Genomic DNA, 15000 nt, shown 5'->3' on the forward strand with positions numbered 1-15000 from the left:
CTCTCCCAAACTCTGCCACCAACTTCCTCAATCCCTCCTCCGATCCTGCCACAAGCGCAGTGTCGTCCGCAAACAACAACTGGCTCACCTCCCACTTTTCTCCATTTTCTTTAACCATCTCCAATCCCTTGCCCACTACCCTTGCATTTACCTCTCGCACCACTCCACCCATGTGCAAGTTGAACAGCCAGGGCGACATAACGCATCCTTGACGAAGTCCCACCTTTACTTCAAACCACTCACTCTCTCCATTTCCAATCCTGACACAAGCTCTACTATTCTCATAAAAACTCTTGAGAGCTCCTAGAAGCTTTCCTCCTATCCCGTATATCTGCATAACCTCCCACAGTGCCTTTCTGTCTACACTATCATAAGCCTTTTCAAAGATCCATAAAACCCCAAAAAACATCCTTCCCTTTTCCTATAGCTTTCTCACATATCTGTCTTACCACAAAGATCTGATCTACACAACCTCTACCTGTTCCTCACCAATTACTCCTTCTGTTCCTCTCCTAATCCTCTCAACCAAGATCCTCCCATAAGCCTTCCCATCTACACTCAACAAGCTAATCCCTCTGAAACTACTACATTCACACTTGTCCCCTTTTCCCTTGTAAAGAGGAACTATACAGGCACTCCTCCAGTCCTCCGGCACTCTACCTTCTCTCCAACAAACATTAAATAACCTCACCAACCAGTCCACCATCACTGTACCTCCCTTTTTCAGACATTCCGCATGGCATCCATCCAGACCAGGTGCCATACCTGCTTTCATCATCTTAACAACTGCCTTCACCTCATCCTTCCTTATTTCTCCTCCATTCTCCTCATTCATCACTCTCATTTTCTTCGCACTTCCCACAGCAGCAGTCTTTCCTTCCCTATCCTCCTTCACATTAAGCAACTCCCTAAAATATTCTGCCCATCTTCCCCTTACTGCCTTCTCTTCCATTATCTCTCCATCTGCACCTTTTACCTTTTCTTCTCTACTTGATTCGCCTCCTCTTCCTCTCTTAATTTCTTTCCAAAACATCTTTTTATTACTTTCAAAATCTTCTGTCATACTCATACCCCATTTCACATCTGCTCTCCTCTTTGCAACCTTTACCTTTTTCTTTACTTCTCTTTTCTTTTCGTTGTACCTCTCATATGACTCCCTCGTCCTATTTTGTAACCAATCTGTGAAAGCTCGCTTCTTCTCTTCTACAACCTTTTTTGTTTCCTCATCCCACCATTCACTACCCTTCCTTCTATTTCCTCCTGTCCTTCTTGTTCCACACACCATCCTTGCACACTTTATGACTCCCTCCTTGAACCATCCCCATTCCTCCTCCACACCCAGCTCTACTCTACCCTATACTCCCTCCCACTCCTCCTTCAGCTTCTTTCCGTACTCCTTCTCCTTTTCCTTCTCATTCAAAGAGTTCACTCTAAGAACCTCCCTACCTTTTGTCCCTTTCCTCTTTCTCCATCTATCCTCCACTTTCAACTTACCTTCCACCAAAAAATGATCTGATATTCCCCCACCCTCTCCCCTTAGCACATGTACATCCTTTACTCTTCCTATCATAATCCTATTTACCACTACATAATCCATTAGCGCTCTATCTACCACCCTTCCCTCCACCACCCTCTCCCATGTGTACTTATGCTTGACTTTCTTCCGAAACACTGTATTTGCTATCATCAACTCTCTTTCTAGACACATTTCCACCATCAACTCTCCACTACGATTCTTTCCTGGAACTCCACATTTCCCAACCACTCCATCGATTGGACCATTTCCCACCCTAGCATTAAGGTCTCCCAGTACTATCACATTGACATTTCTTCCAAAATCCTCTATGCACTCATTTAGATCTATCCAAAAGGCCTCCCTTTCTTCTACACTCTTCTCACTGCCAGGCCCATATGCACTTACAAAGACCCACATCTCCTTCCCCAGTTTCACCTTCATCCACATTATCCTTGAGGAAACCTCCTTCCACTCCACTACCCGTTTACCTATCTCTTCACTTACTAGAATGGCCACCCCTTCCCTCCCTCGCCCTCTCTTCACTCCTGATAACCTCCCACTTACACTCCCAAACTTACACTCACCCTTCCCTTTCAACTTAGTTTCACTCAAAGCCAACACATCCATCTTTCTTCTCACAAACATACTACCTATCTCTTCCCTTTTATTCTCATCTGTACCACATCCACGCACATTAAAAGACCCAAACCTTAGGGTGCTGGTCCGAGGCTTTCCAGCCCCTCTTATGCCTTCTTTTCTTTTTTTAGGAATTTCCCCTGTGGGGCTACAAGGAGAAGGATGCCTAGTCCCAATCCCCGTCCCTTTCTTCTCGCCTCTTACGATCCAAGTGGGAATACTTGGTGGCAGTATTCTTTTCCCCCACCACAGGGAATTCCCCCATCACAGAAAAGGAATACTCATAGAAATGGTACAGGACAGCAACAAGGGGTTGGCGGACAGCATAACGGAGGGACAGTTGTAGTATAAAAGTGTCATTTCTCTAAGAACAGAGTTTTCCTCTATCATAGACAAAATGATGTGTGGCTCTGGTCCGTAAGGGTGCCCCATTTGGACCCTAAAGTATCAACTGCATGCTACTTTGCCACAATAACATGCAACCAATACCCCATATATATATATATATGGTCAGCCTGCAAGGTGGGAGCGGGAGGGAGAATATCGCTTCCCTGCCACTCAAAATCCGTCTACAGTCAATCAAACAACATCTCATCCCAACCACATCACACAAGAGCTAACAATCCGTGATCGATCTACTCCCAATGTATCGTTAAACAGATGACTTGAAAACAGCCCCACCACTACAACACTACCTATATTTGGAAAAATCTTAAGGAAAAATATATGTATAGAATCCGTGGACCAATGCAGACGCTTTTAGGCTGTGGTTTTTCAATCAGGGAAACTCAAAGCTTGGGAGAATATTTTCGCCACATTGTTAGTTGTTTTTTTTTGGTAGAATATACAACGGATTTACTTTTGGGTTAGTGCTGGATTCCCTTCCACAGCCCACTGAACAGAATACCTCACTCCCCTGTCGGCGAAAATCTGTCCTCTAGGATAGAAACGCTGGTGAACTAGAGCCCATATTGATTGCCTGTATGGGGAGATGAGGGAAGGGAAACACGGAGTTTCGAAAGTGCCTTTATTTGGATTGGTACCACCAACTCTTGAGAACGACGTAAGTCGAAACCAGTCGAGTGAAGTGTTACAGCCCCAGTGAAGGCACTTTCAAAATCCCGTCTTTCCCTTTCCTTGTTGTCCCATGTCTGTCGATATACATTCTAAATGGTTCCCTAAATGTATCCAGAGTGGATGCAGTTGATAAAATACAGGGGGCCAAAAGTTGGGACAACAAGTTTAGTGGTCGAGACTCACGGCATGAGACCAAATCTTAAGTGCGGACTTTTTTTTTAACGCACTTAATATTTCAAGAAATATATCGCTCCCTTATAGTGTTCCCCCTATCAAACCAAATCCCTCAGAAGTCTTTATTATGTTCACAGATATTTCTGATGTACGTATACAGCACATACGAGTACAGTAGATGTTCATTATATACGTCTAGCAGCCGTGTAGACATAGATATATGTTGTACACGCACTGGTACAAAAATGCATATTGCACAGGTATGTGTATTAGCTGTACTTAGTCCAGAACAATAGAAATTCTTTGTACACCTGCGGACAGTCTTACCTGACCCACTCAAGGTCTTGTAATAGGCTATGGCATTTTGTAAATGAGTCTTTGCCTACAAATGTGAGTATTTGTTGGGTGAAGTAGCTGTGTTGGAACACAAGTAACGAAATACATTTTGGAATGAGATGTTATCATACAGATATTTTCCAGGTGTCTCTCGAGGTGCAATAGATCTCCCTCCCTTCCTTCCTCCCCTCCTACCTCCCTTCCTCCCTCTCTCCTTCTCTCCCTCCATTACTCCCTGGGGATTTAAGAGGCGATTGCACCGCAGTGCTCTACTTAAAACTCAAAACAAAACCCACTATCGAGCATGAAGTGAATTTTTTAGTTTGAGAACTTGTAATTCATCCTACCCTTGATGTCCGAGATACAATTCTGATCCTCAGACAATGATCCTGGTTCGATCCTGGTTTTGTAATTCGAATAAAAGATTCAACCCTTTACCGATGCCATTCTCAGACATATTAGGAATGTATAGCATTCCACAACTCGGAACCAGATATTTATAAGTTGTAAGATAAGCCCTATATCTCCAAGCCTATTTCCCTTACCGCTGCCACCAATTTTTTATGGGTTAGACCGTGTATGTTTGGCAATAACCCCCTTTGAGATCACTCCCGTATGACCAGCTAAATGCTTTAGTAACTTTTCAATTCTTAATTTAAGCCCATTTGATACTCCAGCAACCTACGGTACATTACAAGAAAATATAGGAAGAATAACATTTTCGATCGGACTTCTCCACAAGTGCTCCAGTGAGATCTACTACCTTACCTCACAGTCAGTCATTAACACAGAAGATTCCCAATCCTGAACATAACACAACCTCATGTAAGGTGTCTACCTGGGATCTTGTCAGTGATGGTTCTAGTGTATGGAGGAGAATGGTGAGAGCGGCTATGTGCTGTCCACAGCTACTCTTGAGTTGGTCATGTATAGGTGTCCGATATATATATATATATATATGTGTGTGTGTGTGTGTGTGTGTGTGTGTAAATGTGTGTATATATATTACATGCACACATACACATTTATGTGTGGCGTGTGTTTGTAAATGTATTTTTGAATATATAATATATACATATATTCATATGTATATAAATCCAAGTCTAGATGTATACGTATATACACACATACATTGGCGAGAAAGCCAAACACTATTTGTCTACACCTGTGTGTGTCTGGAATGTTGTAGAATTTTATTTTTTGTGTTTGGGTGGTGAAAGAGTTGGTTCTTTGCCGAATGGGGATGGGTGGGAGGGGGGAGGATTTTTTTTTCTTTTCTTTTCTTTCTTTTTTCTTTTTGAAATAGAGTACGCGTTGACGGAGCTGGTTGTTTTACAGAAGAATGCGGAAGGACGGAGCGAGCGGGAGCAGCGAGACTTCTGTATCTGGGACTAGAGGAGTTCTTCGGCGGATGGCGCGTGTCACTAGCGACGACGCCCACATCAACACCCTCATCCTCAACCGGAACTCCTCGCCCACCCACAAGGTGGCGTCTCCGGTGTCCGAAGACCAGGGCGTTCTGGGGGCGGGTCTTCCTCTCCTCCAGAGACTCAAACTCTTGAAGGAAAAGGAAGAACGAGAGGAAAGGTTGCGACAGCAGGAGCTGGAGAACGAGGCGAGGTCGCAACACCCCGGTAGTAACGATAAACCGAAGGAGAACGGAGAGCAGGAGCCTCCTGCCGAGGAGGAGCCCGAGGTCATAGGTGCTGGTCTTCCTCTCTTCGCCCGGTTACGACTCCTGAAGGCGAAAGAGGAGAAGGAGAGGTTAGAACGGGAGGAGAAGCAGAAGAAGAAGTTGAGCAGTGACAACTCTCAGGGGTCCGTGACCAGAAACGACACCAAGCCCGAACCGGCGACGGCCGTTGTCCGCGAAGGCGTCCAGGGGAAGGAATCGAAAGCGAGCGAGCCGAGTTCGAACCGGGCCGGCAAGAGCAACAGCACGGAGCGAACCTCCTCGCAGGAGTCGAGGTCGAGGGACTCGGACACGGGGAGTGGGGCTTCGGACAGCAGAGGCAAAGGTCCTCCAAGTGTCGTTGCCGCGACCGCGAACAGTGTCCAACCCGGCCAGGCTCTCGACCGGGCCTTCGGGAAACTTCTTTCTAAAAAAATGAAAGTCTCCGCTGCGGCTGCGGGACCCTCTGCGGCGGCAGCGGCGGCAAGGACAAGCACCAAAGCTAGTGAGGGTGGTAATGATAAAGCCTTAAGTGAGACTAAGAACACCGATAGTGATAGTGATAACAAATCTAAGGACAAATCATCGGCGTGCCAGAAGCCTCTGCAGACTCTGCAGGTCAAAGATAAAGTGATACGAAGTGAGAGCTTCAAGAAAGCCATTGACGAGGGACTCATAAGAAGTACTGAGATCAAGAGCCCGACGAAGGACACCTCCAAGGACCTGAAAGAGGCGGACAAAGAGTCCAAGGAGCAGCGGGGCAAGTTGAGTCCTGTCGACCGTCCTCCCGTAGGGTCCTCCTTAACCTCCACCTCCACCGTAAGTGCTCCGAGTTCGAACTCTCCTGCTTCTCAGGAAGCGACGAGAGATTCTGGCAAGGCGGAGGATAAGGTCTCCGAGGTGTCCAAGAAGGAGGAGGAGAAGAAGGAGGAGGAGAAGAAGAAGGAGGAGGAGAAGAAGAAGGAGGAGGAGGGCAGTGGCAGAACGGGGACCTTCAAGGGCGAGGCCATCCCGACCATCGCCTTGTCCTCGACGCCACCGCCCGAGAGGAAGGAACTGGAGTCTGGCAGGAAGAAGACTGTCCAAAAGGTAGATTCACTCAAGGTAATACGGGGTTGATGTTTGTTGTTTTTCTTTTTTAAGTTCGTAGAATTTAATTTATCCTTCATGAGTAATATAGCCAAGTATTTAAAAAATATATGTTATTATGTCGTAGTGTGTTGCAGAAATTATTTATTCTTTCTCGTTTATTTCATTTTTACAGAAAGATGTATTTTGATACATTCGGCGTGTGTGTGTGTGTGTGTGTGTATAGACGTATCAATAAGTGTACACAATTTAATAGCACGTTTATTCCGTGTTTATTTTCATACGGGAATTATTGCAGACAGCACATAATTTCTTTCACATTAACAACTATATCTAGTATTCTAAATAGACTTAGTAATACTTTGAAAAATACTGACCCCTTCCAAGTGAAAGTACTGTAGGTCTGCATAAGAAAGATTGTGTTGCTTGCATATATGAAACTGTCTGCAAGTTGTTCTTTTTTGTGCAATATCTATTACCCCCCTCTTCGCATGATATATATATATATATATATATATATATATATATATATATATATTTTTTTTTTACCACCTTAGTCTTGATGTGGTTTGTTAGCCCACGCTAGAGTGGAACACGTGCGTGAGAGAGAGAAAGAGAGAGAAAGAGAGTAAATGAGTACGGGGTAGGAAACATCTTCTTCATTTTGTTCTTCTTCATTTTCTTCTTCTTTATTTTTGTGTTTCTTCCTCCTCTGTCTCCTCCTCCACTTCTTCTTCTTCTTCCTCCTCCTCTTATGCTTCTTCTTCATTCTCCGTCTTTTCTTTTTCTTCATCTTTTTCAGTCTTTTTTTTTTTCATCTTTCTCCGTCTCTTCCTCTTCTCCCTCATCTTCTTCTTCTTCTTCTTCCTCCTGCGTCTCTTCATCTTGATGGAAGTGAAAACTAAACACTCCCTCTTTTCGGGACCTCCCTCCCCCCCCGGTAGGTACCAGACGAAGACGTGTCTCCTCCCCTGTCCTCCCCCGAGAGCAACGAGACCCCCGAACGGAAGTCCCTGAAGAGCATCCTGAAGCGAATGTCTCGCGAAGACTCGGGCAGTAACCTCCTGCCCCCGAAGGGCGCGGACCTCAAGAAGCTCATGAAGGCGCCGACGGTCGAAGGTTTCGTGGCCCGGAGGTCCAAATTCAGCAAGTCGGTGTCCTTCCAGAGACAGACCCTCTCGTCCCCGCCGCTTCCGGGGAATCTAACCGCCGACACGGCGAGCAGGAACTCCAGAGGAGGAGGAGCCTCGAAGGGGAAGGATGGCATCGACAAGGTCCTCACGAAGCTGGGTGCCCTTGGGCTGGATGCCTCACCCTCTCCGCCGAACGACACCCAAGGCTTGGTCAGAAAAATCATTCACGGGAAGTTGGTAGGTACTCCAAGCCATCCTTGAATTCTTCTTTTAGTACTATAGTTCCATATATGAGGCGTCCAGAAACAGAGGGACATCCCCGACACTTTTACTGGTTTTAAGTTAAGTACGGATCGTGAAAGGCGGAAGCCTTCTCTGTGTGTGTGTGTGTATATATAACTCTATATATATATATATATATATATATATATATATATATATATATATATATATATCACACAATCTCCATGACCGTCGCGCAGAGGATTCGAACCACTGTTTATGGACCCAAGAGAGGCTCCACAACACCCGCCTTTGACCACTCGACCACAGACGATCTAACAGCGTATGAACTCGTAATCTATCTGATTAGCGAGATTGGAGAGGGCGCTTACTGCTCCCCCATATAAATCTCTCTTGGGTTCATAAGCAGTGGTTCAAATCCTCTGCGCGACGGTCATGGAGATTGTATGATTGATGTCGCTGTCCACTAGCGAATTATTCACATAGTTACGATGGCGAGAAGCGTGAGGGGGATTCGTTCTAGTCCTTACCATTCCCACTGGTGCGATTAGGCGTATTGTAAAAAGGGGTTTATATGGGGGAGCAGTAAGCGCCCTCCCCAATCTCGGTAATCAGATAGATTACGAGTTCATACGCTTTTAGATCGTCTGTGGTCGAGTGGTCAAAGGCGGGTGTTGTGGAGCCTCTCTTGGGTCCATAAACAGTGGTTCGAATCCTCTGCGCGACGGTCATGGAGATTGTATGATTGATGTCGCTGTCCACTAGCGAATTATTCACATAGTTACGATGGCGAGAAGCGTGAGGGGGATTCGTTCTAGTCCTTACCATTCCCACTGGTGCGATTAGGCGTATGGTAAAAAGGGGTTTATATGGGGGAGCAGTTAGCGCCCTCCCCAATCTCGGTAATCAGATAGATTACGAGTTCATACGCTTTTAGATCGTCTGTGGTCGAGTGGTCAAAGGCGGGTGTTGTGGAGCCTCTCTTGGGTCCATAAGCAGTGGTTCGAATCCTCTGCGCGACGGTCATGGAGATTGTATGATTGATGTCGCTGTCCACTAGCGAATTATTCACATATATATATATATATATATATATATATATATATATATATATATATGTATATATATATATAATGTATGTATGTATATATGGCTAGTTGTGCATTAATTATTTTCTTAAAGGTATTTTCCATATATCTTAAAGATTTGTGTTCCTTAGAAAGGAAATTTATGACTTGGCTGTATGTAGTCATATTAGCTAGATCGCGATTTCGGGTTCAAAACCCTCCTTCAGTAGCTATTGGGATGTTCTATCTTGTTAGGATAAGAATTAATTCGATGAGTCTTGTTAAAGTTCTAAGTTTTATACTAGAGTTTCTTACTTATATAATGTATGTATACCCTTGCTTAACTCGCAACCAATAAAAGTGGCGGGGATGCCCCTCTGTTTCTGGACACCTCAATTACGATGACCTTGGTTGCATCACCCTTGTTGCGTCACACGCAAAATGGACCTTGCACTCAGCACTCCATGATGGGTCGTCCTAACTACGTTTCATGCACACAGGCCACGTCATCCTTGGAGGACGAGGTGGAGTTGCTCTGGGCAGCGAGAGTCGAGGAACTGCAACAGCAGCTGGCCAGGAGGGACGAGACGATCCGGCAGCTGACACACACGCTTCTAATAATACAGGTAACCATTCCCAGGGACCCCTTCAACCGCGATGATGATTTTCTAGTTTCAGTTCAGATACTGGACGGTTTTGTTGAGCTGAGGAGAGTCCCTCAGACGATGAAAGATTCTGTACACACTGTCTTAACCATTCGGATTAGTCTTTGGATTGTCCGATTCAGTCTCAGGCTAGGATAGGGATGGGCAACCCTTGGCACGCGTGCCAAACTTGGCACACTAATGCAAAACTAAGAGCTCACCTTAAAAAAAAAAATCCAGCTTCTTTTCTATGACCATAGGTAACCGATTGCTGCGCTGGGCGGAGGATTGGGGCCTTTGTACGAGGTGGAGGGAGGGAGGGAGGGGGCCTCCTATACTCATATGTGTAGGCCCTAACAATCTATTCCGTATGCCCGCGAGAAAAATGTTGTATAAAAGAATTGGTTGATTTTGGCACCCACAGTTGAAAAGGTTGCCCACCCATGGGGTAGGGCCTCATTCTATGAGCAGAAGGGGAATAGAATATATATATTAGTGTGTGTGTGGGGGGACGTCCCCCCTGTCCTCCCCCCAAAGACAAATAATTGAGGAAAGAACAGTTTTGTGCTTCTAATAGCGGTTATTGTATAAATCTATAGCAATTGCATCGCTATACCTTCAACTAGTGATCTTACTAATGTAGTTTGTCAATTTCAACCTGACTAGTACGTCACGTGTTTCGATCTTGACAAGATTGATAATAAACTATCAAAATAATTAGGGGAGGTGGGTGTGGGAAAAAATATATTTAATTTGCCAGGCTCCAAAAAAGTAGGGGGAATGGGGGGGGGATGTTCCTCTCCCACGACCCCCAAACGAGACCCTTAGTCTCTCGAGCCAGCTGAATAAAATCGTTTAGCGTTACACAGAATAACACATGGAAAGCATCTGCAATGGATTAATGGGTAGAAATGGATGATTCCACCCCTACCCCCCATTTTGGCATGGGGGGAGGGAGGGGGAGATAATACAATTGAAGATCAGTCTGGAAGTACATCGTTATTGGTCCCTGTATGTAAATATATACGTATATATATGTGTGTATATATATGTACATATATATATACATATATGTATGTATATATATATATTATATATATATACACATATTATATATATATATATACACATGTATATATATATACATATATATATACATGAGTATATATATATACATATGTATATATACATATATGTATATATACATATGTATATATACATATATGTATATATATACATATGTATATATAGATATATATACATATATGTATATATATGTACATATATACATATATGTACATATATATATATACACGTATATGCATACCCAAAAATATTCTTTCTTTCTAATCAGATTTTCTTTGCACGCACACTCTTATCTAAACTGTTCTAGATTGTCCTAGGATGGCCACATGTGTAAAAAAAAAAATAATAACAATAATAATAACAGACAAAAAAAAATCTTCCTAGAGTAGAACATAACTTCCACATGTTCTAAACATGGTAGTTTAGTTACTATACCTAAATCTATCTAGATTTGGCTCTTTATCGAGCACTGCTACTCTCCTTTGTTTCCTCAAAGGACCTGATTCGACTCTGAGAGTTTCTTGTGCTCGATAAAGGGAATGAATGCTTCCTATAGAGATAAGGGCTTGTGCACAGGCTACTCAGTAGTACATGTACACTTCTGCTAGCTCTTGTTACTGTACAAAAGTGCTGCATGTGCTTAACTACATCAAATGTGAACTCGACTTGTTCAAATTCCTTGTAGACTTGTGACTTTTGAAAGTAAAAATACTAATGTATCTTCCAGCCACTAACCACTCTTTTATTGTGCCTGTTTCTGCCTACCACTGTAGTGATTTGGAATCTTAAAATCACAGTATCATACTCTCTTAAAGTATTGTTGGCTATTGGCTCGGCAGTCGACCCCTACCATTGCGTATTCGCAGGGCGTTCAAGAAATATCTCAAGAGTTTTCCTTGACGTTTTTGATGTCTTTTCCTAACACTTGTTCCTCACGCCTACAGAGCGAATCCCAGAGCAACACGAAAGAGAAAGACCAGGATCTTGAGGACGATGTCGATACAGACGAGAGTTCAAGGGAGAGAGTTAGCCACGAGGGGGACACCTCTTCCTCAGAGGGCGTCCCTTCGGATGGAGAGACGGTCGAGGGTGACGAAGACGAGGACGAGGACGAGCCCTTGTTCATGGTATGTCGACCTCAGGCTCAGCCTCAGCCTCCTCCTCCTCCTCCTCCTGTTCCTCCTCAGACCACTTCTACCACCACTACCATCACGCCTAGTGTCCAAAGTAACTCACTTGGGCGCTCCCTTGGTGTGCCGGCAGGGCACGTACTCAGGACCCCGTCGCCGGCGGCGCTTGTAGTCCTCGGAGGGCAAGCACTTGAGCACCATCGCAAGGACTCGCTTCCCCCAACGCCGTCGCCGCACCTCTAGCCTATCTTCAGGGCGCCGCAACCTCCGCCCAATCATCTTCTAGTAGTTGAACATTGTTTTCTTTTCAAAAAAAAAAAAGAGAGAGAAAATCAGTACTTAGTAGTCTATGTTGTACTTATCTTGTCTTTTCTTTGATCTTCCATTCTCCCCCACCCCCTTCCTCTCCCTCTTTCTCCCCCTCCCCCCCCTACCTTCTCACCTTTTTTTATCCTCCATCTTGCATGTTTCTTCATTTCCTCCACTTCCCTCCTCTCCCCTCCCCCCCCCCTTTACATCACTTTTCGGCTCTCAAAGTGTTTGTTCCCCTTCTCCCCCCATTACCCCTCCTCCCCTCAAATTGGAGGATATGATACGTCCAGAAACAGAGGGGCATCCCCGCCACCTTTACTGGTTTCGAGTTAAGCATGGATAGTGAAAGGCTTAATCCTTCTTTATATGTATACATATATATATATATATATATATATATATATATATATATATATATATATTTATATAAGTACACCCGTGCTTAACTCAAAACCCAGTACAAGTGGCGGGGATGCCTCTCTGTTTCTGGACGCCTCATATATTGTAAACAGATTAGTAAGCAGATTATTCTAGAATATTCTAAAGCGGTACTTTGTCATGGTATGGAATAGTCTTCAGACTGAGCATGTAGACGCTTCGAAGGTACTTGCGGAGCTATGGCACCGTACTCTGTACGTATACATTTGCAGTCGGTAACGTGCACAGTTTTTTTTTTTTCTATGTATTGATGTGCTCGAAAAATAAGAGCTATTAATATGTCTTCCATTAGCATATATGATTTATTTTGACCAAAAAGTTGATTTTTTTATATATATACAAAACAGCCTTACCATCCTGCGCACGTACCTGCTCACCATCTTCATCGAAAAAACAGACATGCTACTCGCCACCCCCAAGATGGAGAGACCTAAACGCAAACTGAGATGCAGCCGACACAGGCGACGCAGCACGGAGCAAAGGCAGACTTCCTGTTGCTGAACTGAAGTAGAGTTTAAACTTCTCACTTGAAATTCTTCTAGATGTACTGTGTTTAAATTGTACTTCAATTCAGCAACAGGAAGCCTGCCTTGCTCTGTGGTCTGTGCTGCGTCGCCTGTGTCACCTGCGTCGCCTGTGTCACCTGCGTCGCCTGTGTCACCTGCGTCGCCTGTGTCACCTGCGTCGCCTGTGTCACCTGCGTCCCCTGTGTCACCTGCGTCGCCTATGTCTCAGTTTGCGCTTCGGGCGCCTTTTCTTTCTTGTTGAACCACCAACCACACACCCCCGCCCCGACCCTGCCGTCCGGGTCCGACTCTTTATTGCCGGAATGCGGCGGAATGCGACTGAAATTTGATTAGATGTGAGGAAAAAGGTTGCTTGAGCTAGACTGTGATTGACAGACAGATGTACCCAATCTCGCCCAATGGATGACTGCAGAAAGACACATTGCATGGAGATACACAGATGTGTGTGTGTGCGTGTGCGCGCGTGTGTTTGTGTGTGCGTACTCAAAATTCATCATCCCATTCCCACGCAGTGGGAAGTGAGAAACCCCTAAAAGACCAAACTCCCGGCAGATGTGGCAAGCAGCTGCTTTTTTTTTTTCATGTTGGGCCGCCTCCTCGTATGGCCAGGGCTGTCGGGAACCAACGCGACATAGCCCATACCGGGTTCCGGGAATCGAACTCACGACAACCTGTTCATGATTTCGACACGGCATTCACTAGGCTACCGCGTGGTCCCGTGTGTGTGTGTGTGTGTGTGTGTGTGTGTGTGTTTTACCTAGTTGTATTTAGCGGGAAGGGGAGCTACGCTCGTGGTGTCCCGCCTTTGTATCTCGCAGTGTCTAGTTTGCTCTTAAACTCATGAATGGTTTTTGCGCACACTATTTTTTTTTTCCAGTTTGTTCCAAGTGTCCACCACGCTATATGGAAAACTGTTTTTCTTCAGATCTCTTCTGTAGCTATGTTTTTTTTTTCCATGTCCTCTTGTGTTTCTCTTGTCCCAGTTTAACAAGTCCTCTCTATCGAGTATTTCTGTGCCCTTCATGATTCTGTAGATGGTCAGTAGGTCACCTCTCTCTCTTCTTTGCTCCAGAGTTGGTAACTCCAGTTTAGCCAATCTCTCCTCATATGACAAGTTTGCAAGTGCAGGTGCCATTTTTGTGGCTGCTCTCTGGATTATTTCTATTTTCTTTATATTGTTTTTGGTAATGGGTGACCACTATGTCGCCACATATTCTAGTCTAGGCCTTATCAGTATGACCAATATTTTTTTAATCATTTCTTCGTCCAAATATGTAAATGCCACATTCATTGATCTTAGCAATTTGTAGGATTCTCCGACAATTTTGTTTATCTGTTTATCATAGGGCAAGTCGTTTGAGATATTCACACCCAAATCTTTTTCGGACCTCTCCAATTTTATATTCCCCTTATATTCTATTTTTACTTTTTCCAAACTCCATTATGCTACACTTGTTAATATTGAAGTCCACTTCCCATTTCTGACTCCAGTTCCATACCTTATTCAGGTCTTCCTGCAGTGATTCGCAATCCTTTTCAGTTTTTACTTTCCTTAACAGTTTGGCGTCGTCTGCAAAGAAGCTCATGTAACATTTCACATCATCATCCATGTCATTCATATATATATGGTGTGTGTGTGTGTGTGTGTGTGTTTGTGTGTGTATTCACCTTGGTCTTTGGATCACGTGTTGGACTCGTGATCGACAGCTATTTCCCTCCCGGAAGAGAGCTCAGAGCTCGTATGACCGATCTATGGGTTATGCTATGACCTTTCACACACACACACACACCCAACTACCCGCCCACGAGAGTCAGAGTAACGACCCGAGGCACAGCGATACCGAAATAATTTCGGCCCTGGGCAGGATTCGAACTGGGTACTGCGAGCACTATCGTACTTCCCAGTCCAGCGCTCTACCA

The 15000-nt window shown here is 44.5% G+C and overlaps 1 protein-coding gene across 9 annotated transcripts in view; it reads left to right on the forward strand.

Moving 5' to 3' along the window:
- LOC143021049 (uncharacterized) overlaps positions 1 to 15000 on the forward strand; it is a 364105-nt gene that overhangs the window by 338805 nt on the left and 10300 nt on the right. For 8 of the 9 annotated variants that reach the window (XM_076178249.1, XM_076178248.1, XM_076178247.1 and 5 more), the window contains 4 exons: positions 5078 to 6515; positions 7445 to 7870; positions 9444 to 9569; positions 11618 to 11800. In XM_076178249.1, coding sequence (XP_076034364.1) covers positions 5078 to 6515; positions 7445 to 7870; positions 9444 to 9569; positions 11618 to 11800 — 2173 coding nt within the window. Of the gene's footprint in view, positions 1 to 5077; positions 6516 to 7444; positions 7871 to 9443; positions 9570 to 11617; positions 12089 to 15000 lie in introns of all 9 variants that reach the window. The other variant, XM_076178255.1, reaches the window with a different exon arrangement.

The sequence above is a fragment of the Oratosquilla oratoria genome, chromosome 41 (genome assembly GCF_046742065.1).
Source record: "Oratosquilla oratoria isolate Oo_2021 chromosome 41, ASM4674206v1, whole genome shotgun sequence".
NCBI classification, from domain to species: Eukaryota; Metazoa; Arthropoda; class Malacostraca; order Stomatopoda; family Squillidae; genus Oratosquilla; species Oratosquilla oratoria.